Source organism: Lingula anatina, chromosome 8 (genome assembly GCF_051362555.1).
Source record: "Lingula anatina isolate TDL-2025a chromosome 8, LinAna3.0, whole genome shotgun sequence".
NCBI classification, from domain to species: domain Eukaryota; kingdom Metazoa; phylum Brachiopoda; class Lingulata; order Lingulida; family Lingulidae; genus Lingula; species Lingula anatina.
In genome coordinates, this window is record NC_141774.1 from 16,877,438 (window position 1) to 16,905,296 (window position 27,859).

The 27,859-nt window shown below is 37.3% G+C and overlaps 3 protein-coding genes across 3 annotated transcripts; all 3 read right to left on the reverse strand.

Moving 5' to 3' along the window:
* Positions 1 to 1,259: 1,259 nt before the first annotated feature.
* LOC147760486 (pancreatic secretory granule membrane major glycoprotein GP2-like) lies at positions 1,260 to 3,295 on the reverse strand. The gene is made up of 4 exons (XM_086994301.1): positions 3,223 to 3,295; positions 2,781 to 2,878; positions 1,952 to 2,127; positions 1,260 to 1,657 (listed from the first exon to the last, which is right to left on the reverse strand). Exons 2-4 carry the CDS (start codon positions 2,857 to 2,859, stop codon positions 1,430 to 1,432), a joined length of 483 nt encoding a protein of 160 aa, XP_086850427.1. The 5' UTR covers positions 2,860 to 2,878; positions 3,223 to 3,295; the 3' UTR covers positions 1,260 to 1,429.
* A 375-nt stretch (positions 3,296 to 3,670) lies between these two features.
* On the reverse strand, positions 3,671 to 15,506 carry LOC147760487 (acid-sensing ion channel 1C-like). The gene is made up of 6 exons (XM_086994755.1): positions 14,444 to 15,506; positions 7,633 to 7,717; positions 6,984 to 7,090; positions 6,307 to 6,402; positions 5,480 to 5,574; positions 3,671 to 5,024 (listed from the first exon to the last, which is right to left on the reverse strand). Exons 1-6 carry the CDS (start codon positions 14,945 to 14,947, stop codon positions 4,550 to 4,552), a joined length of 1,362 nt encoding a protein of 453 aa, XP_086850881.1. The 5' UTR covers positions 14,948 to 15,506; the 3' UTR covers positions 3,671 to 4,549.
* Positions 15,507 to 21,212: 5,706 nt separating this feature from the next.
* Positions 21,213 to 27,505, reverse strand: LOC112041562 (uncharacterized). The gene is made up of 7 exons (XM_087018794.1): positions 27,484 to 27,505; positions 24,867 to 24,941; positions 24,339 to 24,397; positions 23,910 to 24,030; positions 23,436 to 23,565; positions 21,848 to 22,039; positions 21,213 to 21,279 (listed from the first exon to the last, which is right to left on the reverse strand). The coding sequence occupies exons 1-7, from the start codon at positions 27,503 to 27,505 to the stop codon at positions 21,213 to 21,215; spliced, it is 666 nt and encodes a 221-aa protein (XP_086874920.1).
* Positions 27,506 to 27,859: the final 354 nt, after the last annotated feature.

The following is a 27,859-nucleotide window of genomic DNA, read 5'->3' on the forward strand; positions in this document are numbered from 1 at the left end:
TCCTCCCTCAGAGAAACAATGCCATTTCTTTCTCCATTTGTGAGCTCCCGTCCCTTCACCATGATGGCAACATGACAGCTATGGCTTACCTTCAGGGCACCCTTTATAGTATAGCTCATCACTGGTAAATCGAGAAATAAACCGAAAAAACGTTGAACTGACGCCCCCCCCCCCCCCCCCCCCCGTGTCACATAGAGCTTTATATCACTATAAGAAAGTTATCCAGAACTATATTTATATAATTAAAGATACACCAAAAAATCTTTAGTTGATAGAATGCATAAATATTTTGCTGACTCTTTACAATTCTTTAGAGGCCGGCTTGTTTATGTTTAAAAACTCCCTGAGAGGTCTTTGTACATCAGTGAAAAAGTACTATATTATATTTTATGAGGAAAACAGTCGATCAAGGGGGTTTAAACGGCTGGCTTAGACAAGGGGATATCTATCTATGAAATACTGGTTCTATGGGCAAATTGTGCTTTACACGAAAATTGTATCTCTCCCGTTGGATCCAGTTTTCAAAACCATCGATACGATCAAGCATCCCTTTCGTTTTTGGGATACAGTTACATGTTTAGACATAACAAAACCTTACATCTTCGTACATATTTATTGGACATAGTTTTGGAATCGAGAGGAAGGAATTAGACCTATATCAATTATGCTCACGGATGTTATCTTACGTGAATGACATAAGTTTGGCAACAAATAATCTTTCCAGTGAAAAGAAAAAAAATCTGTATTTTCCTATTTGTTTTTTCCTTTAAGTTTTATTGATTACGTTTTTCCCCTTTAATTGTATTCTTTGTTTGCTGCATTTTATTTGATTGACACAATTCTGTTAAGAGCGAGTGTCAGGGGTATGTCACTCCAGTATCATCGGGTGTGCCATTGAGGCAAAAATTCCTATGGGGTCACAGCGACCATATATAAAGTTTAATCAGTTGCATCAAGTTTCTAAGAGCTAAATAATTTTTCTACGTGTCTGCATTATATTCTTTCGTCCACTATATATGCCCTGCCATTGCCACAATATTCAAATAAGCACATTACATATACGAGCTAAGACAAGAGGCAATTATCTGTTTTTCTTTTCTCGTGGGTTATGTGGTGTTTGTTCTTACATGTACAATTTATTAGTTTAATTTTTATGTGCCATGGGGGATATCAAAATATACAAAATAATGGAATTTTATTTTATAATTTGAACACTATTTGATGCAAAACATAAAGGTTGGTGGAACTTTTTTCCACAACAAAACATGACGTCATGTCCTCATTTGACATCAAACAGTAGTTTTTCAATCACCAAAGTAACAATATTACACACAGCGCATTTGACCGATTACTGCTAGTTTCCCCTAATTGATGACGCCACGTTTTATGCCTAATAAGGGACGAGGCGTTGCGCTAGCCAGTCAGGTGCTCACACGTCATCAGTCCCACAGTAGGCGGAGCAAAAGTAGGTGGAGCGAAGGTAATACACGTAGAAGTCCCCGCAGTTCTTGACGCTGATGATAGGGTCTTTCTGCATGCAGCAGTTGCCCCTGTATGAGCTGCATATGTTGCGTTCCACCACGCCTTCTTCCACGGTTGGCAAGGTTCCCTTCATCCACAGCGAGGCCCAGGTGCCGCAGGAGTATCCTTTGGGACACTACGGAAACAAGGAAAATGGTTTACGAACTCTCTCTCTCTCTCTCACTCTCTCTTTGTGTGTGTGTGTGTGTGTGTGTGTGTGTGTGTGTGTGTGAGAGAGAGAGAGAGAGAGAGAGAGAGAGAGAGAGAGGAAAAGAGAGAGAGGCAGACAGAGAGAAAGAGAGCATGTTTTGTAAAGCCAACGTGCGCTCTTTTGCAATTGTGTTTTCACCTTGGCATATTTTCACAAATCTTCTTTTCTTTCGTTGAGAAGCCTTGTTACATTAAGAGTGCGTTACGCCACTTCGCTCACCTCGGTCGCCATTCTGCTCCCGGCCTCTCCAGTGAACCTATACCACTGCTCCTTCCACCCGTGTAGGAGTTGGTCGCATCTTGCACTCGACATAGAGCGATACCTTGACCCGCGGGCCACGTTTCTACTGGCCGAGCTGAGTAGAGCGTGGCTGTCTGGCCGACAGGGGTCCTCGACTACAATAAAGAAAATATGAATTTCGATAACTGATAAACAAACATTTTTTCAGTCAGTTTTTTACTTATGATTTTTGTCACTAACTTTGTCATCTCAATTAGTATTGTTGTTGTGCTTAAATTATTTTTCATATTTTGTACGCAGCAATGAGTTGCAAGTGTGACATGTTTTTAAAAAACCCTTTACACTGGACGGCGTTTTTTTTGCCTTCATTGTGGACCATGAAACTGACATCACTTCGATCGTACATATAGAAAGGAGACACAAGCATGCCTCTGGTTGCAGAATGAATGCTCAATGATCGGCCATTTGTCGACGCGTGAAATATTTATTTTACTATCAAATGGGACAATACTACGAGACGCCGAAAGGACGCCGCCCGGTGTAAAGGGGGCTTAAGAAATGTTTATCATTATTGCAAGTAATTGCTCGTATCTTTGTGTTCATAATTTTTTGCGAAATACTGAACACTGGAACGATTTCAAATTCACAGATATAAGCTTGCAATCTATTCTAATTTTAGCGAGTATTGTTAGAGCGTGTGTGTGTGTGTGTGTGTGTGTGTGTGTGTGTGTGTAGGAGAGAGAGAGAGAAAAAGAAAGAGAGAGAGAGAGAGAGAGAGAGAGAGAGAGAAGATGGCGCAGTCTCCTACCGTCATCGGGTGCAGCGTATAGCCCGACTATCAACCAAGCCCCAAATATAAGGTACACCAGAGAAGCTGCGGAACTCATTCTCTATATCCTTTAACACCTTAAAAAAGAACATTATTTGGCGTCAATGGCATCTGCCGTACCATAGAAATCTGATTAACGCTTTTAAAACGCTGTAAGATTTTTATTCCTAAAAGGAAGCAAACATAATAGCGCACCTCGGTATTCAAAAGATGGATGACTTGACCTGCCCCATATGCTCTGTGGTCTGATACTGTATATATAAAGAGAGTAAGAGCAATTTTCCACCAATTTATGGCCTAATATTTATGGCCTAGTAAATGTTCATATACATGTGTACACTGTCGATCTATGAACAAATGATCGTGCATAGAATACTATTTTCAGATAAAGCCATTGATGAAAATATAGAATTTCACTTACTCGTGTAAATTCCCTTTCCGTACAGTAAAGAGTATTTGGCCACGGGAGCAAATGACTTTCTGTTTTTCCTGATGCCAGCAGTTGTCCTATCGGAACGCAGGGAAGCTTACCCTTGCAGTCTATTAACATTATGGCAGTTATAGAAACTTTAACAAACGGGGGTATCTTAAATGTATATGAAACCCAAAAATATCGTGGTGAGAGGCAGTTTTTGCTTTATCGCCGGTGATCAAACCACTTAGGCAGTAATTAAGTTGTAAAATGAAATCTATTAACAGGGCCGTAGCCTGAGCAATATGCCAGGGGGGGCAGTAAGCGGACACGAGGGGGCGAAGCTACCGAGGGGGGAGGGTGTGGTGTGTAAAATTTCAAATTCCAGGGGGGGGCAGCTGCCCCCCCTGCCCCCCCCGTAGGCTACGGCCCTGATTAACGAATGATTGAATACGATTTCAAAATGGCGCTCATTTCCGTCAGTCATTTTATCTAGTGGGTTGTGATAAATGAAGTGCAAATTGGGTTTGTCCAAGCATGAATTAAAAACTCTGGCAGCCTGGCCACGTCGGGTGAGCCGACTTATCTTAAATTATGTCACTCCGAAGTAAAATAATAGTATGTGTTGATTTTAAGATTATCTTTATAAAATGACTATCAAACTGACATATGTAATCCTAAGAGTGAGTTTGCATTTATCAAAAAACGCTATCACGTAGCTGTAAAACAATTTTACAGTCTTTATTTCCTTAAGACAAACAAACCGTTCCTAGATTATAATATATGTACGATAACACATGGATGAATAACAGTCACATTATTCCAAGGTGAATTAAATATCGAATAGCTCAAAAAGTTTTGAATTATTTTGAGGTGAAGTATGCGTTCATAAATATGCAAAGCCACATGCCTTTAAAAAAGTCACATTACGGTGAAGTAGTTGTTTCTCGAGGTTCGCATCTGATCGCATCGCATCGATTGGTAGGCATACATACAGCAACACCATCAACAACAACAACAGTAACACGCATACAAACACAACAACATCAATACCACCAATAACAACACACACACACACAAACACACACACACACACACACACAGCAACTTTTAACTAATACAGCTTCATTAAGTCATTGGTCTGCCTAATTGCACTTGTGGTTTTAGATTGAGAAGATAAACAAGATCGCCAATGCATTCACCGTTAATTTTGGTGAAAAAAGTTTTGTCTTTATATTCCATTTATGTATTTGTTTTGGCGCAAATCGCTTAATTTGTTCGTAAAGATGAAATTAACGAATGACCATGTCCATATCAACTTTCACGCCTAATGTTGTTACATTTCGACGCCAAACAGTTTCCAAACAAATAAACCGAAGAAGAAATCCACAACTTCAGCCAAGGTCATCAAAGTGCTACCCAAAACGAGGCCAAGTGCTCCGCCAATGTCGGCCAATAACGCCAACGCGCTGTAGGCTTTTTGTTGTACAACCTCCTCGTAGGACATTTCGGAATAGTAGATAAACACGGAGAGAAAATTCTGTGATACTGCTTCCTGTGTCGTCCGCAAAATAGCTGCGGTTGTCCTCATTGCTGTCTCCGATAGCCTTGCTGAAGATAGACTGACGTCGTATTTGAAGGAGTCACATGGCGTTTTACAGCCACACTCTCGCAGGTAGACGCTTTCCGTTATAATCAACTTTAAATTATCGACGCAGACTCTGCTGTCTTCCGGGGAACACTCCCTGTATCCGGGAACTCTGGGAAATTGGGTCAGGCGGCAGCCGCACTTCGTCAGTGTAAAATTGTGACTGAAATACCGTACGTTTAGCATTAAATCGAAAGTCCACACATGTACAATATACATTTCATCCTGAGAACCATTGTCATGTCAACGTCAGTGAAATGACCGCATTTTATCTGAAGACAAACAAAGTCCATGAACTTTATATGGTTATATTGAAACAACCAGTATTATATGACGTGAACACGTTTTTAGCCTGAATTTTAATTAATGGAATTCTTCAGTACACACCTGTAGCCAATGGGGGTTCGTGGGGTTCCAAAGACCCTCTTTTTTGACGGAAAAAGGTCCCATCTGTGTAAAATGTTATCTATAGGTACACAAAGATTTTATGGTAAGGGGTTCAATTCTTCAGACACACCCTCCCTCCCCCATTTTGAAATTTCTGGCTACGGGCCTGCCGGTATGTCCTTAATCTTTAAAGTTTGTTTGAAGTAAAGTGGGGATAAGAACCATACATACAAGCACTCTGCATGACAATTGGCTTTGCTGTACTTGTTGTAGTAAACCAGGGGTTTCTCACCACACTTCCCGTGTGGCGGAGGAAGGTTTATCAACTGGAAAATAATGTGTAAGATGTATGATTATCATAAAGTAGTTCGTTCATATACAGCAATTTGGCAGCAGTATAGATTCCATGAACTATATAAGTTACTGAAAGGAATAATTACTGACGCCAAGGAGACAATGTTTTTACCTCCGTGTGTCACTCTATCTTTCTGTTCGTCACCAGCATAACTCAAAATTATGGATGGGCTTGGATGACATTTTTAGCATGGGTCTGAAATGGGCTACTTCGAAGCTGATAAAATTTTGGTGGTGATCTGGGTTATCCTTCACCCAATTTCTATATCTAGATGGGATTCTACACTATCACGAGATAAGGTTAATGACCCCGACCCGCTGTGCAATAGGTGTGTTCTCAACTATCACATTTCACCTCGGAACAGGTCTGCGCTCTCTTTATGCCTTTTTGGTTTCAAATTGATTTACAGTTGCGCAAAATTGTACATAATCTTGTAAATTACACCTTAGATGATGATTATTTAACACAAGCTGAACGATTCTTTCTAACTGTTAGCCTACAGCCAACTTTGTCGAAGGTCTTCAGGCTGACTGCATGGCTGATTGAGTGACAGTGAGCAACGGCAACTACTCACTTCATATTTGTAGGTTACAGACAAGACTGAGGTGCATTACAGTAGTAAAATTCGCTGAAGATTTAATTGGCAATGAATTAATAAACGAACTAATAATATAAATAAGAAAAACTAAAGAAAGAAACGTACGCGCTTTAGTTTGAGGGAAACACCGGTAAATCCCCCGGATGAAATCAGAGTGCCAAGATTAATGTCGGGATGGTCACCAGGACTATGAACGATAATCTGAAAAAAAAATTATAACAATGTAAAAAACTTTCAATGGTAAGGAGTAGGTTTCAGTTATCGAGGGTTTCAGCTGCTAGTTCTCTCCCGAAATCACATCAAAAACATCAAGCAAATTTATACATGTAGCCCTACCACGGGAAGAAAATCGTCAATTCAGATAGCAACAGATAATGGCTTATCATTATTAGGCAGATCATTATCATAATTGCATAATAGTTTATGAAACGTCATCACAAGTTTCAGAAAGCGTAACTTAAAGAAATCCCAAAGGGCATTGTCTTAAATTTCAAATTTCAAAAGGTTTTTTTTTGAAAAAGTGGACCTTTTCCCATAAAAACTTCATGTACCTAGATCAAATTTTCCCCAGAGTGAACCTTTTCCTAGCAAAAGGGGCGGTTCTTTCAACCCCCGGGCATGGGGAATAATAATGCACAGTTGTTATTTTAACTAACTGTCTTATATTTATCGCATAAATTTGATATTATGTGGTGCAATAATGCACATGACCGCAATTTTTTCTGAGGCATTACTTGATGCTTTTGGACTTCTAACTCATCCACAATACAGCTAACCCTTACCAAAAAGCCGGCTGGGTACGCATAGGACACATAATCTCTTTGTTTGGCCAAGAGGGTCATGCCAAATCCGTATCCTGAACCTTGGGTTTCAAGATTTTCCTCTCCTCCTGGAATACAGTTATCCCCAAACTGTACATTCAAATAGTTTTTTAGTTTATTTTATAATTAAAAATAATAACAACAGCAGCAACAACCATAATAACAACGACAACAACAACAATACTACTACTACTACTACTACTACTACTACTACTACTACTACTAATAACTGTTTTGTGAACACTAAAATGCAGGTAAATTTTTCTGGCTCTCAGTACAACTCTATACGCATGTGTATGTGTGCATATGTTTCAAGGACGACCAAATAAACCACATTACATTAATTACAAGTAAGTGTAATGGTTGTGATGAGTAAGTTCTTGTTTAAGCTGTGCAAGCCTGCAGAATGTGCTCAAACAATCTGACGTCAAGAGCATTGTAAAACTCAATACGCGTAAATAAAATATACATTTCATTTGACATTTTGACTGCACAAGGGGACACCGTCGGAAGCGGAACACAAATGTAATACTAGATATTGTAGAACACCCAATGCGATACAGGGGAAAACAATGAAGTGATAAGCTGCAGCTTTAGTATTGTTAATTACCTGCATTAAACTGATAGCACAATCCAATTTCTGTAATGATCGGTGTGAAATCATGCTTCGTACAATTAGTTTTCTTCCAAGTACACTGGAAGGAGTGAGAACACTGATAAATGAAACATACATTCAATCACTTTTCAGCCTCAAACAAAATAAAGGACAAATAATTTCTACGCATGCGCACTCCCTGCATGTGCACGACAGGGACAAGTTTGGAACACGACTTTGGCAGACATAAACATGCTTTTATACATGTGTAATAAAATAAAGATCTCGCTACAGAAAACCTTCCTATTGTTTGATACAAGACCCATAAAGAACATATTAATGGAAAGTTTTTTTAAATTTCATATTACGGATTCAAAGTCAACTGTGACGATGTAGTGTGTTAGATGAGATTATTTTACATTGCTACCGGTAGATGTCTCTATAAGTAAAGTGTTGTCCGGTGTGCAAGTTTGAATCTCTCCCGTGATTGGTAACCTAAAGGTAAAACTGTTCACTGTATAGTTGGTTCTGATTGGTAAATGTGTACTATCTGAACTTTATAAGGTCCGACTTGAAATAAATCGGTCTCGTCTCTTGGGGCTTATCTCTTTGGTTATTTGGCTTTATGTTCTTGACTCTCTCTGTGTTTAACTCTGAGATACCAGTAAGTACATTGTTATTTGTACCTTCATAAGGCACTCGGCCGCGAAGGCGTAACAATTGGCGCAGTCGACAGGATTGAATTTTGTGTAGCTAACGTTGTTAGAGGATACAATTTGTGTAGCATATGTTGTTAAATTGACAGAATTCAATTTGTGTAGCTAACGTTGTCAATTTACGGGATAGAATTTGTGTAGCTTGTGTAGTTAGAGGATAGAATTGGTAGTTATTAGTGATATTAGAATTTTTGAAAAGCTTTGTGTATGACTGAGTGAGAGTTGGAAAGATAGTGACACGTGTTAGTCGGGACTTGTTGCAAGACGCGAATTAGTCGGAATATATTGCAGTGATATTTCATTTTCATTGTTGTTTATTACTCGCGGCAATTCAGTAAATATTTTCAGTTTAGAATTCATTTTAATAGAGATATTTTGTATTACTTTTCTGTTGTAATACTACAATTGGAGACATTGCGGACCACGTGTAGTGAGTAGTAGTCGGAAAGACCACGTGTAGTGAGTAGTAGTCGGACAGACCACGTGTACTGAGTAGTAGTCAGACAGACCACGTGTAATTACAGGCCCGTGCGTGTAGAGCCTTATGTTGTAATTAGAATACAGAACATTATTTAGTGAGTTTATTTACAAAGAAAAGCATTTATTTAAAATAAAGGTTTCAAATTTGTGTTTTTTACTGACTTGCTGAATGAAGGAGTGAGTGTGAATTGTTTATTGTATATTTTTATCAATATTGCAATAGCATATATTGATAGAGTACTATTCTACCTTGTTCGTCTGTGTTGAAAGTGTTTCATCATAGGTGTACATGTGAGTAGGTTGAATAGTGAGAGAGATTTGTTTGTATTTACTGTGAAGTTTAGTAGTGGCTTTTTGCTGAAACTTTCTTCAAACAGTAAAGTGTGGTAGTGGTGAAAGTATTTTATTGTGTAGTTTTTGTGGCACAGCTGCATTGCTATTATCAATAAAATTGTGTAATAGGTTGTGGGGAAACTGGAAGTGAAAATGGCTTCGGGTAATGTAGAAAGTAGTGTTGTGTTGAATGTGCAGATAGCATCTGAGACAGAATTGAAAAATTTGAAAGGAATTGGTCCAGTGAAAGCTCATAGATTGGTGTCTTTGAGAAATCAAAAAGGAAAATTGCTGTTGAGTGATTTGGAAGAAATTACTGGTATTAGTGTAGCAGAATGGCAGAAATGGGAAAAGAAGGGTAATGTGATTCTGGGTGTAATGGAAGAAAAAGATGAAGGTTCAAAAGTTGGAGATGAGAAAAAGGAAGAGAGTGTGAATTGGGAAGAAAAGTATAGAAAGTTGATGGAGCGATTGAAGGTACAAAATGAAATGATAATAAATCTTCGAGATGAGGTAGAAGAAGCAGGAGAAAAGATAGAATTTTTATCTAGCGAATTGGAGATGAATGATGCTAAAGTGAAAAAGTTGGAAGTTGAAAATTCAGAAATGGCAATTGATTACAAAAAGTTGAAACAAGAGAGGAATGCATTGGAAGATGAGAAATCTGTGTTGGAAAATGAAAAGAGTGCATTAGAAAAAGAGAAATATGCTTTGAAAAGTGAAAAGTATAGTTTAGAGAGTGAGAAGTGTGATTTGAAAAATGAAAATGATATGTTGAAAGAAAGAAATGTGAAAATTCAGAGTGAGTTGGGAAAAACTAAACAAGTGTTGATGAAAAAAGAAATGGAAATGGAAGAAGAGTGTCGAGAGTATTCCACAAAAGAAATGATGTTACATACACAGGTTGAAACACAGAATGAATTGTTGAAAAAACGAGTAGAAAGTTTGCAGAAGTGTGAAATTGAAAAAATGGATTTGAAATTGCAATTGGATGAAATGACAGCGCATCATGATCATTTGCAAACTCAGTATGAAAGAATGCATTTACAACAGGATTTAGAAAAAATCCCAAGGCCAACTCCTAGAAATATTGAAAGTAGACCCACACCTGCACCTAGAAGTAGTAAAAAGAAAAGTTTGGAAACCCCTGTGAAAAAGCCAATACTGAAAGTAGAAGAGAGTGAAAGTGATAGTGAAAGTGAATCTGAATTTGAACAGAAAAAAGTTCCTTTAGTTGAAAGAGAAAAAGGACCTGTTCATAAAATGCCTAGTTTTAGTGGAAATGGAAGAGAAAATTGGGAAGCTTTTGTATTTAAGTTTGAAGGAATGGCAGAAAGATATGGTTGGAATGATAAAAGAAAAACTAGCAGAATGATTGAATGTTTGGAAGACAGAGCTCTTGAGTATGCGGTGGAGTTTGGAAACTGCAAATATAAACGTTTGAAAGAAGTGATGTCAAAACGTTTTAGTATGAAAGAGTCTGCTTCATCTTCGCGTAGAGCACTTCAATCAATGAGACAGGGTGAAAGTGAATCTTTGCAAGATTTTGCTCATCGTGTGTTCATGGCATCTAGAGAGGGATATGCAGAAGGTGGTGAAGGAATAGCTGTGGATTCATTTTTGAGAGGGTGTCGTGACAAAGAATCTGCAAAATTGGCTATGGATAAAGAGCCTAAAGATTTATTTGAAGCTTTAGAGTTTGTGAAAGTTGCAAACAATAACTTCAAAGCAGTGTATGGTACAGGTGGGAGAAATGTGCATATTAGACAAGTTGGAATGTCTGATCAGTGTGTGGAGAATGGAAGTGGAAATCAATTACTCTACAACATACAAAGAACCATGTCTGCTATGTGTGATCAGATGAAAAGAATGAATGACACATGGGTGTCACCGTCAAATTCTCAAAGAAATCCTAGTAGAATGATAAAGTCACCACAGAATGGAAACATAAATCAAAGTAGAGGGGGTCCACCACAATGTTTTAAATGTGGAGAAAGAGGTCATGTTCAAAGGGATTGTAAAAATGAAATTGTAGAACATCCACCTAATCCCAATGTTAGTAAAAATGCCAGCCCAATTTCTATTTTGATTTGTCATAAATGTGGACAGAGAGGTCACATTCAAACAAATTGCCCTCAAAATAGAGAAATGCCAAAAAATCCTCCTCCCGGTGCAAGAAATTCGGTAAACTAGAACGGGACGAATTGACCGACCGGATTTCGGATCCCTTACTTCATGTTGAAGGTCGGATTATGGATAGTGGAAATGTGAAAATGATGAATGTTGGAGAATTAGTGGGAGAAAATTTTGTGATTCCTGTTAGTGTAGGTGGTGTGAAAACATTAGCAGTTGTGGATACGGCAGCTCAATTTACTATAGTAAATAAAAGATTTTATAGTAAATTGCAGGGTGTGCCTGAGTTTTGTGAGACTTTGAAATTAATGCTTGCTGGAAAAAATGCATTTATGATGGGTCGTAGAGTAGAAAATTTGAGTATTGAGATTGATGGGATAGAATATAAGGAAAATGTATATGTTGCAGATTTGCAAGAAGGAATTGATATGTTGTTGGGATTGAAGTTTTTGAAGGAGAGAAATTGTGTGGTGAATTTAGTTGATCATATTTTGATCATTGGAGAAAAATGTGTACAGGGAAGCATAGAAGTTGAAGGTGACTCTGATTTGAGTAAAGTGAATGGTGAGACGGAAGCTAAGAGTGATGAGAAATGTGTTGATGAATTAGAGAAAAGAGTTGAAATTTGTGAAAATGTGGTGAGAACGAAAAAGAGAATAGTAGTTCCTCCATTGACGGTGATGAGAATTTCTGTTTGTGCATATTATGAGTTAGAGAAAAAGAAAGAGTATGTGATAGAACCTTGTGTTGATAGACAAGTGTTGGTATCTTGTGCATTAGTTAAAGGTGATGATGTTGTTCCTATAGAAATAGTGAATGATGGAGAAAGAAATGCTGTTTTGAAAGCAGGTAGTGTGTTAGGTGTTATTAAGGAAGTTGAGACAGTTGATTCTGAAGTGAGATGTAAAGATGTAGATGGAAAAGCTAGGGTGTCTGCTGTGAAAAAAGCTGAAATGAAGTTGAAAATAGATGAAAATATGGATAAAGAAGTGATGAGAAGTTTGAAAAGAGATTTGCCTGAACATTTGCAAGATTTATTTGAAAGATCAAGTGAGGAGCTTGATTCAAATGAAATGGTTGCATTGTGTGAGACTTTGAGAGATTATGAGGATGTATTTGCAAAGCATGATCTTGATTTAGGATGCATGAAAGGTGTTAAGCATACTATTAACACTGGTATTGCAGCTCCTGTGAAACAGAAATTGCGTAGAACTCCATTGGGAATGGAAGGAGAAGAGAGAAAGATGCTTGAAAAGTTGTTAACTTCTGATGTTATTCAGCCGTCAAATTCTGAATGGGCATCCCCACCAGTATTGATAAGAAAGAAAGATGGAAGTGTTAGATGGTGTGTGGATTATAGAAAATTAAATAAGAAAACTGTCAAAGATTCTTATCCTATTCCAAACATTGGTGATTGTTTAGATTGTCTGACTGGAAATCAATTTTTGAATTTGATTGATATGGCTGTGTTAGGAAAGAATTTTGAAGATCATCTTAAGAATTTGAAAGAGATTTTGGAGAGATTGCGTTCTTACAACTTGAAGTTAAAGCCTAAGAAGTGTTTTCTTTTCCAAACAAAGTGTGAATTCCTAGGAAAGTCTTTCAGTAGAGAAGGTGTTGGTTAGAAAATGAACCGAAAGAGTCAGTTGTATTGTGTAGTATGGCTATGAAAGAATTGTGGAATTACAAAGAGCAACTGATATATATATATATATATATATATATATATATATATATATATATATATATATATATATATATATATATATATATATAACTGAGTTATATGGGAAAAGAAAGAAAATAGACGTGTTTAATTGTACCAGAAGATTTGGTCAATGAAGTTTTGTTTTTCTTTATTTGAATGAGCTTTATATTGAAGTAATATGTGTACGTACAAATGTAGTAAATGCGGCAATGCTGTAATACTATGTTATTAATGGAATACTATGTTAATAATATATTATGTTAATAATCATTTGAAAGAAAAGCTCATTATCATGTTAGTAACATTCAAGAAAATAAACCATTGTATAAGTTTATTCAGATATGGATTTAGACATACTAGATGAAGCTTGTTTTGTCCCGGATTATGATGACACTGATTTGGTGGAAGATCCTACTGTCCTAATTGGTGAAGAGGGGAGAAAGCTACCCACTCAAAGTGCAGAAGGAAGAAACAGAGGAAAGAAGTCCAGTGTGGTTTGTGTCTAGTGTCCAGGGCTGACCTGAGTAGACATCTTGGACGTCATGTGAAATTTGTTCATTTGCCGTGGTATATGACTCCAGGATTGGTGTGCTGGTATTGCAGATCGATGGAAAAGGACAATTCGCTTTTACGTAAATGTCATGGTGATGTTCATTCGTGTGGAACTGGTGAATTCGAGAAAAAACTGTGGATCCAGTTGGTGAATGGATTTATACATTTCCTGATATTGACATTAAATATGAGAAATATATGGGAACTGATGGACTATGTGCAAAATGAAGGACTAATAATGTTGCCAGATAACTGTTCCAATGAGGACATTAACTTTGTGAAAATATACATTTATGGAAATGGTATGGAGCCTAAGACTGAGGTTCTGAATTCTTTGTTTCACTGGAGAACTTTGTATCATCTGTTAAAAAAACTTTCATCAGAGGATCGTGAACTCAGTAGTCATTGGTATCGGCGGATGGAATTTACTTTGTTGCATGGATGAAAAATGAACTATATAATGATTTGACATTTCACATTGACATTGTTATCATTAATTATGTTGTTTTGTGCAACTTTGAGTTAAAATCACTTTGTTTGCTTTTAAAGTTGATTAAAGTGATAATAATATACTATAAATGTATACAATTTTAGAATACAGTAGCATTATAATGGTAGGAGCGAACGTACAATGTAGCGCAGCTATAAATAGAGCTTTATATATATATATATATAAATCAAAACCTACGCGGAATAGTGCGGTGTAACACGAATGATAACCCTAGGGTTGAAAGTCTGGTCTCACTTACAGTACATGTGATTAGTACAGGTTTGTGAAAGTCGAAGTATTGGGGTTCAACTATGGAAGGAATGTCACCTGATTAAAGTAATGAGGAACGGACTACGTTTCCTAGCGGTCTACCATTCCTGTCACACCGGTTCACGTAGAATGTTATTAACTTACCCAAAATAATAATTCCTCAAGTTGGAAACCATTTCTCATGTGGAAATCGGTCCAATTGATATGGCTAAGGTTATACTGCGACCAGTCAACGTTTACAAATGGACTGAAAATATTTCCTAACTCACTCTCGTTATTGGCAGCCAAGTTGCTAGCCTTTAACGGACTGCTGTTACAGATGGTGATCGCAGGAAACACCAGAGTGTCGTTTGGAACAACCTCCATGTTTAAGGTTGCCGGGTTAGAGAGGTAGTAGTCAAATCGGTTCTTCAGGTGGAAGATTAAGAAACCAAATCCTATTAAAACGAAGCACAGCCAGATCAAACGTCTTATTGGAGAATACTTGGGGTTGGTGGATTGTTTTAATCCCAGAATACTAACCTCGCCTGCAAATGTGGCTAATTTCTCTTGCGTCGAAGACGTCTGGTCAATTTCAGAATCTTTAGTTGCTTCGTCACCAATTTTCCCCTTTGGTATGTCTGTCGGAGTTACACGATTGGGGTTCATTTTTTAAGACTTTGGTTCAAACAGATCATGTCTCTTTACCTAGATGAAATGTATTTCAAGGCATTCCAAATCATAGTTAACACCAGTTCAACCGATCAAATAAAGTTTAGTGTGCTTTGCGTCGCACACCTCGTACACTGTACTAAAGCTTGATTTCTACTGCAGTATTTAAGCTGTAGATAATAGACAAGTGTCAATAAAGCATAAACCATTTTAGTACTATACAATTGGCCAATAAGGACACTTAGTATAACCATGTCGCGATTGCTGTGAGAAACTTTTAAAATACCGCCATAATGAAGCACAACCCCATTAGGCAAAGGATGACATAAGTCCACAGTATTAAAACGTATCTTCAATAGTTGGACGATTGATTTATCCAGGTTTTCAAATATTTGATGATAAAAGAAACAGGAATAGCCTTTCACGCCGTTATTTATGTATCTCAATTTAAGGCCCACAAAATCAATGTTTCACATAATTGCTAAGAAGTTATTGTATTGGTGATAATGATCCAATTTTCCAGTTGGTTGTTTAAATACTAACACCAGAGTTAAATTTCCACATGTACACGTACCATGTAACAAAACCAAAAACTCGAAGACCCACACTTCCTATTGATTACTTATGGTTCTGAAATGAGAGTGATACGTACGTTTCAGGTGGATCGAAATAAACCCTCGCTATTCAAACATACACACAGCGTTTAATGTGTTTACCATGAACACGTAGATGTGCACTTACTATTGATTTCTAGGGTTAACATTTTTTGCTAAATGCGTTACATAGGAATTGGAATTATGCAAACCATGCCATGCACCGTTCTAAAAACAAAGTATGGCTTTCAGACTATAAAATTCGATATACACTATCACTTTGTCAACTCAGAGAGAAATGTATTTTAATAGAAGTGAATGATCTCTCTTTCGTGATACAACATCGCAACCAAGCACTTAACATAAAGTAAAAAGAGTAGGTTATATACACATCCAGGCAACCCGTGGTAATCCCAATCGACATAAATATCGACATATTTCAAACGACATAATTGTTTAAAATTAGTGCACAAATGGTCAAACATCGATTGATCATTATATTTTACGTGAATGTGATTAGACTTTAACCCTAAGAAATTTCCAAATACATAAGCTAATAATGAAATCAATTATCTCGGCAAAGGTGATTAAGGTACTTCCCAGAACGAGGCCAAGAGCTCCTCCTACGTCAGCAAACAAAGTCAGCGTGCTGTAGGCTTCTTGTTGTACCACCTCCTCGTATGTCATATCTGTGTAGTATAACGCTACGCTGACGAAGTCTTTTTCAACGGATTCTGCTGTTCTGTTGAATTCCAACGATACTGGTTTTGCCGATATTTTAGAACTGGAGATGCTGTAGTCAAAAGACAAAATCTCGCACGGTACTATACAGTCACACTGTCGCTTTATCTGGGTCGTGTTTTCTGACAGCGGGAAATAACACGTGATGATGTCACGTGGGGAACAGTCTCTGTAACCTTTGACCTCTGGATAGTATACCATCCGGCAGCCACACGTTTTCAAAGTCATATTGTGTCTGAAATGGTATTCAAAGCTAATTATGCATCACACCAAAGAGAGAGAAAGAGAAAGAGAGAGAGAAAGAGAGGGCGCAAAGCGTGTGTTGTATATTCTTAATGCATATGTTATACAATTCTGATATTTCAGATATTTAGACACAACCACAGTGCGTAAAGCTTATATTGACTTATATTAACTTGTCTCAAAACAAAATTTTGATTTAAAATGTGTGCCCATTCAAATACTAAATATTGACGTCTGTTTGGCAAAGTTCAAGCTATATTCATTCTACGACCCAACCATGTGCATACAAATACATTTTTACTTATAATAATGAATGTCTAAACTAATATTGTTGACTCAACAGAATTTATGACTGTTATCGTTTTGCTTACACCATAGATACATACAGGCATTCCGCACGGCAGTTTACTTTGCTGTACTTTTTGTAGTAAGCCAATTTTCTCTCGCCACAGTTGCCATGGGGAGCAGGGAGGTTTACCGACTGAAAAAAGTTCTTATTATCGAACACACTTATTGCAGGATATACGGAACATGTTGGTTACAATGACAGTGAACTTATGTCAAATAAATAGAAGTTTGTTCTCAATCATCTGACAAGACCTAAAATCGTATGCAGAATAATTTTATATCTTATTTTTACTAAAGCAAAGTTGTGATTTAAAGAGAAATAGTCATAGCTAAAGAAGTAGACACAAATGTGATAACATTTATTTAGTAGCAGTCAGCCCTAATAACCGTATATTTTCGGTACCGTCAGATTGCAGTCATTTGATAACTGAATCAATCAAAATCTGCTTTGTTTTTCTATGGCGGTATTGTCTTCTTTTATTGTACTAATTTAGTGTATTTACATGTACCTTTTTCAGTTTAAGGGCAATAAAGGCGCTTTCTCCAGGGACGGTATGGATGGCAAAACTCAGCATGTCTGGATGGTCGTGTCGGTCATGTAATAGTATCTAAAATAATACACAAATAATACACAAATACATAGCGACATTCAACTTAAAAATACATACAATAATCATAAAAAAAAGAATAATTAAAACAAAAAAATAAGAAGAGAAATATAAACAAGCAATCAAATTTTTAATCTTTAATGTGCGTCAGTGCTCTCTCCTTAGTTTTTAATTTTAGGTCAAATAATACCTTTTCATATTTATCTAATCTACAGTCACACAAATTTTTCGTTTCAATATTTAATCAAAGTTTAAATCTGGGATGAAGCTAATATATATGTACGATATTTTACCAGTGCTCCGTTGCTCAAAACATTTTGAGTATATTCATTCTGTTGTTGTATGTCCAGATAGAGCTCAAGTCCATTTCTAGAACCTTCCATATCAACCTGATGAATCTCTTCACCTACAGATACATTTAATAAAAACCGCAGATACTGAAACGGAGTGTAATGCACATGCAAGGATAGGCTTGTAATAATTTGTAATAATTTGTAAACACTGGATAGAAAACTTCTGTGAAATTGGGAACATAAAAAATAATATTTGATGTGAAAGAAATTATGTGAAATATTATTATCATTATTATTATTATTATTGCTAACCTTATGCTGTGACTCTCTCTACGTTTTTTTTCAAAGTAACTCATCATAATTTGTCCAAAAAAAGTGTTTGAGTGGCACAGATATACTTTGTATTGCCTTCACCTACACACACTGGACAAAAGAAGTGTCACCCCCTAACTCAGAGTAATAAAAGTAGGAAGATCTTGGGTAATTATAATGCCTGGTCTACTTATAATGTGACTAATTAGTATAAAACCGCTGTACCATGGGATTGTATTGTTGGTCTTGTACATGTACAGCAAATGTTATTCCTGTCTTCCTCCAATATGGCAAGATACAGACAATTATCTAACGGTTATAGGTGCAAGTTATTAACCTGAAGAGGCGGAATATAAGCAATGTCAGTATATCGATACAATTGAATTGTTTAGTCAGAACCGTGCAGAGGGTCTGGTCTCGGTATAGAAACACTGGATCAAGAGACAAATTCCCTCTGATGGGTCGTCCAAGAAAGACCACCTGCCGTGAACACCGACGACTGATTTGGATGTCCAGGTTGTCAAAGTTCGACACTGCTTGTCAGTTGACAACACAGTGGAAAAATTTCACACATAAGAATGTGTCTGTGAAAATTGCTAGGCGTCGGTTACATGCTCATAGAGTGTACAGCAGGTAGCAAGACTGAAACCTCTTATATCGTTACAAAACAGGCAACGTAGAGTGAACTAGGGTCAACAGGATCTGGAACTGGACAGCCCATGACAATTGGTCCTATATTTATTTTTTTTTCTGATGAGTGTCGCTTTGGTCTGACCTCTGATGACAGACGGGTACGATGCTGGCGAACTGCTGGTAAAGCATTTGAACCACATGTACTGAATTTTCGAACCCGGAGCAGCATATTCATCATGGTGTGGGGCTGCATCGGCATCCACGGCGTGGGCGAATTGATTGTGGTTGATGAAAACATGAATCACTAGAAATATAACTTTTGACAAATGCCCGTCTAACCAGCAGAGATTGTATTGTTGGTCTTGTACATGTACAGCAAATGTTATTCCTGTCTTCCTCCAATATGGCAAGATACAGACAATTATCTAACGGTTATAGGTGCAAGTTATTAACCTGAAGAGGCGGAATATAAGCAATGTCAGTATATCGATACAATGGAATTGTTTAGTCAGAACCGTGCAGAGGGTCTGGTCTCGGTATAGAAACACTGGATCAAGAGACAAATTCCCTCTGATGGGTCGTCCAAGAGTCGTCCAGGCAACGTAGAGTGAACTAGGGTCAACAGGATCTGGAACTGGACAGCCCATGACAATTGGTCCTATATTTATTTTTTTTCTGATGAGTGTCGCTTTGGTCTGACCTCTGATGACAGACGGGTACGATGCTGGCGAACTGCTGGTAAAGCATTTGAACCACATGTACTGAATTTTCGAACCCGGAGCAGCATATTCATCATGGTGTGGGGCTGCATCGGCATCCACGGCGTGGGCGAATTGATTGTGGTTGATGAAAACATGAATCACTAGAAATATAACTTTTGACAAATGCCCGTCTAACCAGCAGAGAAACTCTGTTATTTTCAGTGTTTCATAAGCATAAGCATAAGCCCTGAACCTATCAGACAATTATATGGATCCTTGCTTCGTAGACTGGCAGCTATTATTAGGTCACGTGGCTATGCCACTAAGTACTAATTTTGGACTTGAAACTGCATATTTTGGTAGAATGTATATGTTGTTCTCATTTTGTGATTTTTTTGTGAAATTTGATGTTAATAAAATGATACCAGGAGCATATCATTCCACAGTCATTTATCTTCCCCATAGTATTGGCTCAGCAGGGGTGACACTTCTTTTGTCCAGTGTGTGTAATTTTACGATACAATATCAATTTATACCTTATAATATAATATAATATAATATAATATAATATAATATAATATAATATAATCATGATACCTCCATTGAACTGATGGCATAATCCAAACTCGGTGAGGACTGGCCTAAATGCGTTTCTCTTGCAATTCTTCGTCTTCCATTGGCACTGTATATTTAGAATGTTAAACGTTAAATGTTTCAAGTGCATAATTTCTTTCAACATTGCTGACGGTGTACTTTTCAATTAAAGATATGATACAGATAATGTAATCAGCCAATTTATGAAAGCATTATCTCAGAAATGAAAATAAAAACAAACAACTAAACAACAACAACATCAACGACATAAAAAAACTCAAACAAATGCTACTTACGAACATAAACAAATCTGACTTTTGGAATCCATTTCTCAAGTAAAATTCAGTCCAGTTGATGTGATTGAGATCATACGCCGACCAGTTGGGTGCCCCAAAGTAGGCATGAAACAGAGCACCGATTTCTGTCTCATTATTTCGTGCCAAACTGGTGGCCTTAAATGGACTACTATTACAGACTGTGACCGTAGGAAATAATAAGGTGTCATTGTTGGTAATATTGAACTTCGCGGTTGTCGGATTGGAGAGATAATAATCAAATCGGTTTTGTAGATGATGGATCAGAAATCCAAATCCAACCAAAACGATGCACAGCCAAACGCTACGTCTTACGTACGAAAACTTTGGGTCGACGGATTGTTTCAGTCCTAAGATACTCACTTCCTTTGCAAAGTTGGTTATTTCGTTCTGTACCGTTACGTTAATATTGGAGTCGATAACCTTTTGTGGGTCTTTCACGGTATCATTATTTTGGTTCTCTTTACGGTTATCTGAACCGTCGTAACATTGTCCGTGGCGCTGCTTGCCTTCGTCAAAATTAATTCCACTATCAGTCATTCTAAGCTTATATTTGGTTAAGTTACATAAAAATGATTAGACGAATGTCTGGTACTTTTTTCAAGGCACTTTCTGAACTACACAAGTAAAAATAATTACGTTATTATTACATTCTCCCATTCGTTATATAGCAACAAATAATATTCTATTGTCTACAAAAAATTGCAGTTGGTTTCTCAGGTAAGTGTTTGCTTTGTGAGACGAAGAATAGATGCGTCCATAATACTAGTGCTTATCACAGGAAATGGATACTGCTTAAACAAGACAGGAAGCTCGAAAGCAGGGGATTCGTTTTCGGAAAACAAAGGCAACGGTAATCAAACTTTCTTGGTGTAATGGCTTTTACTCGTCCAGTGCCGTATGATGGTATTCAATGAGCAAAGAACGGGGTTGCCTCCTTTCACCGTAACTGTAAGAGGATCAGTGGAATCCCCTTAGTATCATTTTCATGGATATTGGCATTGGACAACTTTTCTGTGGTCTGAAGCACTGTTGACTTTGCTGGGACGAATCATCTAGTGTTGGTGATCGATTTGGAGATCGATATAATGCATTAGTTACCAAGTTACCAATTACTCTGTATATGGGAAATGTCTGCGGTATAAAATTACAGTATGGTGAAAGATTACAGATATTCGGGGCTAAAAAGAATGCTTATTGTCATCAGATATGAAACTATATGCGGCACTTTAACTTCAAGATATGACTACTAGAAGAAGACAAAGTAAATGGAAAGAAGACAAGACAAATACTAAATGGGAAAGCGAAATGAAACATCAAGTACATGTAACAAGAGACAATTATTATACAGATATTGAAAGTAATCCAACATATTGAATTTATCATTAAGAAATGAAATATATCCAATATAGCACGTTAAGTCAACTTTGGGATCCGTGCAACCATGCACTATGAAATAGGCAATGAGGGAAACAGTTCCCTGAAGAACCGCCCCATAGATATTTTGAGCGAGATACGTCCGCCGGTTGCCGCTGTCTGGGTCTGGCACCACGTTGGGGTACAGGACGAATAAAGATGGGAAGAAATCCCGAACCAGACCTTGGTAGAACAGAATAGTCCCGTTCACAAGGGGAGTGTTCTGCGGAGGACCTGCAAAGTAGACAGTTGACATATACAGGGAGCAAGGGTGATGATTGTACACCTGGAACCTACAATGTATGTCAAACTACTATAGCGAATACACTATTGAAACTTGATAATAATAATAATAATAATAATAATAATAAAATTAACATGGTGAATACCACTAAAAGATCCACATGAAAGAATGCTACTACTACCACTACTACTATTTACATGGTCATTCCACTAAAAGATCGACATGAAAGAATTACGATCGCTTTTCTATACTGCTCCTCGAGTCAAAACCCGTCCATTCTATTTATACCACTAAAGTATTCGACGCACTGTGTTGTGATGTGAATTTTCATTACATTTTCCTTCATTATGCTGAGATTTAAATGTTAATGATGTTGACTTTGATGAGTTACTAAAACTAACGCCCAACTCGCGTAAGCAGGAGTACCTAGGGAAAATTAGAGTATACGTCTAAAACTCACTCGTGTCGAATTCGACGCAGCTGCCAGCGTTGCAATAGTAGACGGGCGTGACATCTACGGTGTAGCGATCATTGAAACTGCATATCACACTAGTTATCGCCTGAAATTCAAGAAAAACATATGGTCTTCGGTATGAAATGTAACAAAGCATAGGTTCAAAAAAAAAAATAATAATAATAATAATAATAAAAAAAGGCATGCGATGATTAATATTACAACAAACATCCAACCACACTGCATTTCCTTTTCAAACACAAAATGACTGGAACGGGTCAAAACAAAAAAGGGTCAAGAGATATGATAACTTGAAAAAAGCGCTACACTACGTCCCGCTTGGTGAATGTGAATTTTCACCCGATGCGTAGTTAGTTGCGTTAGTTGGGATAAATATCTTGATTGCGTATTCCACGCGGGTACTTTCGAACCTACTGTAAAGATCACAGTTCACGGGAAATAAATTCATCAATTCACAAATCACAGTAAATAAAATTATTTTTATATCTCACTGATAATGCCAGTCGAATATCCAGAAAATCACGAATAAGCTGTTATAATGACTTCGTTTCACGAAGCGCACTGAAGCCAATTCGGAAAATAAAAAGTGGCTTCTGCAGGAAACGAAAACACCCAATGGGACCATTTATAAATCTTCCAAGTAATAGCATATTCATAAAAGGATATAAGGATGACCCCGTAATCCGAATAAAAGGAGAAAAATGTATTTATCCGATATATATATATATATATATATATATATATATATATATATATATATATATATATATATCGATGCGTTTCCACTTGGCAGAGGTGAAAAGATGTACTTGAGTTAGGATACCCAGCAAACACCTCAAGTTCGGATCACGTGGCTAGCACGTTACTACCACATTCTAACGTCATAGAAACGTGCTAGCCACGTGATCCGAACGTGACCTGTTTGCTGGATATGACGTCCAATGGCATTGATGAACAGAAAAAGACTTACCCAACCGTGAACACCCTGGCATTTGGCAGATTAAATGTAAAGTCATTGTATCCCTGTTGCCAAAAGTCGCTCCTGTCTATGGCAGTGAGGAAGTATCGATGTGGGGCAACGTTTGTTACTGGTCCGCAGCCTAAAGTAAAAGATTAAAAAAAGAAAATCACTGCATGCGCGAGTACATCGATCATCAGTGGTAATCGATTAAGATTATATTGAGTAGCGTCACTCACCCGTACTCTGTATGATGTAGTTGTAGTTACTTGGCTTTAACAAATGTCTTTAGTAAGTAAGAAGCAGTCATACATTTTATAATTGGTTAATAGCATACTCGTTGAAAATTACATTTATATTGTCACTTTCACCTACCCAGATACATGTAGATGCATATGTTACAGTGAATAAAAATCTAACTGTATGTTTGCCAATGCTGAATCTATCTATGTTAACATGTCCTCACCAGTTGTCTTAGTTATTTACCTATGAAGCACCGCCAATTTCCCAGTACCCTATTGGACAGTTGCCCTATGTCAGCTTCCGTGCATGGGTTGCCACAAGGACCGTCATTTAATCTCCAAGACGACCGCCAAGAACAGCGCGCCTAGATACAAGCAAGCAATGAAAACACGTTAGTAAATAGCAAAATGAGCACTTCGTGTTGTTGGTCGAATAATCTTATTTTGTCTTTGTCTTTAATTGTCTTTAATTCACTCGTAGCACTTTAGTGCTCCAGAATGGTGGCTGCCATGGGATATCCCTATAAAACTGGGTTCTCGTTGTATTTTCTCCTCAAAATATATAAAACTTAAAGGACGTTAGGCGGCACTGGTTTTAAGTTGGTCGGATATATGTGATCCGCGGATCTAAGTCACAGCACAACGAAGAGCAAAGGGAAAGAGCACAACTGACCTGCAGTGCATTACCCAGAGATGGTGCACAGCTGATTGTGGCGAATCTGAAGTGCGATCCTGAAATGATATAAATGTTAGATATTTAACCTCTTTCCAAGACGGCACAGGGTGCAGACTGTGTTCGAGGGAGATGTTTTGTCATAAGGAGGCACTTGGATTACTATGAGCCATTGAAACATAACTGTTTTATGGTGCAGAGCGATACATTTCGTACTAGGTTTTTTACGGAAGTAATTATCATTGTTAATTCACACACAAGACAAAGGGGATATCGTTTTACATAACAGATATAAGATGAAGAAATGTGCTTCCACCAATTTACATAAAAGGGACCGATTAGGGATAAAAAAATCTACTTGTTTAGATTAAAGGTAGGCCTATAAATATAGATTAGTTAATTTAAGTCGAGAACTGCACCGTGCTTGGAAAAACAAAAATAACAAGTGGCCAAACAATGCTACAAGTAATTTATCAGCAGAAGTGTGGTATTATTTAAAGGGAAATATTTTCATTATGATATACCTACCTGTCACCGGTCTGTACAACATTAACATTGTGATGAGAACTGTATACAGTGGCCACATCACTGATCGAATTAAATCTGTAACATAAGATAGGGCAATTTGGCAATTATTCATACATTTGTAACTAGCAACTTTAAAGATGTACTGAACAAAGCAATTTAGTTAGATTTTTGGAAAAAATGATAACAATCTTCCTAGAAATTTCAGCAATGTTCTATTTATCGCTTATGTATACCTTATTTACAAATGTTGATGCAATAATGATCTATAAACCTATCTTAAACTGAAAATTACCAATTTTTTACCGTAACGAGTGCAATTTATCAGTTAAGCTCTACCTCCATCACGGAAGTGATCCAAAAACTAGATAGTAATAAATTAACCTAGAAATAATTTAGAAACTGACAGTTTTGTTTAACATGCTTTTCGTAAGTTTTTGATCGTCTTTAGACAATTTTGAACCAACAATTTACACCCTTTGTAGAGAGCACATGCACGTGTATCTATGACAGTACTGCAGAAAAAAGGTGGTTCACTTACTCGACCGGGCAGCGAGCAGGCAGGGGACGAGGAAACAAATGTGCAAGTGAAAGATTTCAAAACGTTCATACTGTAACAGAGGACAGTGTAACGAGACTGATATAAATTCATCATAACTTCTAAGCGGAATTGTTAAAATCTGCTCACGATGTGAAGAAAAGATAATCATCCTTTTGCTGATATGTCATAAGTAAAATAACCATACTTTATTTGAAGAAAAGCAATGTCCATATGCTGTACACGATAAACCAGCATAAGGGCACTTTTAACAATTTTTAACCATAAATGATGCTGGGTCAATTTCCTCAATAGCTGTTTTTATGTTTATTATTATTCCAAAAACTAGATAGTAATAAATTAACCTAGAAATAATCAAGCCCTGGATTTACAAATTACATTAATTGGTTAATTACGCACAGTCGTCAGTGAAAGGGCGAAACATTCAAGGCCATCGAGTGCATTTGCTCTGATGGTTGGCTTACTGTTCGACAAGATGACCTGGTTTGATAAAAGGTAGGTTTGCCTATTTCAACATCAGATTGCTACCCTTTAAACGCCGTAACTCCTAATTGTGGCCCTCTACCGGATAATTAATCGCGTTGAAGAAAAACCAGCTTGTAGATAAAATACTATTCAAATTGGATATGTTGTACTGTATAATATACCAAGCATGCATGTCTAGACGAGTGAACCATTTAATCGCACTTGAGTGATGATAGTCTCCGGCTGGTGAGGAAAGGTGTAGAAACTATCTATGACACGGCCTGGTTCCTAATAGTTGTTTTACGACAATGTTTTTCATTGTAACGAATGCATCTACCTAGGAAGATGAAAATAATGCGATTATAAATGAATATGCTATACCTGTATAACCAATTATAATATAAACATATATGACGGCTCCTTACTGACTAAAGACGTGTTTAAGCCAAGTTACTGCTGCTAATCAATTACCAATAGTTGCAACATTGTCTTCTAAATCTCTCCTAGCAAGGCCGTATAGTGGGCAAGATACTGAGCTAATGCTTCCTCCTGGCGTAATTGAAAACAAAGATAATAATTCTTGGTGTGAGATTTGAATTCCACAATTAACGTAGAAATATCATATGTTCCATTTGACCAACTTGTTGATCTGATTGTATTCAGCAAGAGTCCCCGTAGTTTTAGGGCATAACAGCTACGTCGACAAAATTCACTGTAAACGGTCTCTAACATCAGCTGTGCTTTTCGCAATATATACCGGGTGCTTGCGCTAATTAACTAATTTACAGATAATAATTATCATCACTTAAATCTTTAATTTTAGCAATTTCACCGTATGTACAAACGGGTGCTATAAATTTGCACAATTGTAAAATGAGAAAAAATACATGAAGTATCAGTGTTAAGGGCATTATTCAAGCATTATTTAATAAGCATTATTATATAAGCATTAACAAGGTTAGGATTTCAGATAATAACTGGTATGAGGTTGTTTTCGGTCGTTAATTGGAAAGACTATAATACGGAATAAAAACCGCCTAGATAGATGAGTTTCCATAAGCCGACAGTATCTTCTCAACGAGTAAACCAGCGTTAGCCACATACAGTTAACTGTACAGTCTAACCCTGAGAAGATCCTAACACCAAATACACAGTACTAAGCCTACTTACTCTTTCCCGTTTTGCAAGTACAAATATAAACAAAAACATTTTTTTGAAACTGTGCTAATTCTTTTGCCTGTATGTATACTAAAGCCCCCCTTACACTGGTCGGTGTCTTTTCTGTGTCCCGTAATTCGGCCCCGTCTGAGATAAAAAATACTTTATGTGCCGACAACTGGCCTTTCATTGAGCATTCATGTTGCAACCAAATCGATGCTTGTGCCTCCTCTCTACGAACACAGCAATACCAGATTCATGGTCGAACAAATGACGCCGGCAAGTGCAAAGGGGGCTTTTCGAAGCATAGCGAACATATCTTGAAAAGAAGAGCTCTTATTTAACGATGGACTGGATCATTCATTCACTTACTGCGTACAATATTGAGACATTCATTCAAACCTGCAATGCAAATCTTGCTAAGATGCAACGACTCACCTTCGTCGGCACTGAGCTTCATCTGGCAACCTAAGGGAACCTGAGGGAAAAGCTCAACGCTTGCTGTCTTGCCTCACACACTGACGGTATCAGTCCTTTTTATCTTTTTTGTGGAACTACCATCTACCATGTCGCATGTACCTAAATTGTATTGATTAAGATATGGTTGTATCCTGTATTTAAGATAGGCTATCTATAATCAGTCGAAGACATGAAATTGGAAGTCCCCAATCCCGGTAGAGAAAACAAATAATGATGCCGATTTTTCGAAGCCACATTTGGCTTGCATTTTTTGCAATTATCAAAAAGGGCTTATTTTTTACGAACACCCATTTACAATTTTCACAAAAACTTATCAGTATATAGCACTCATACT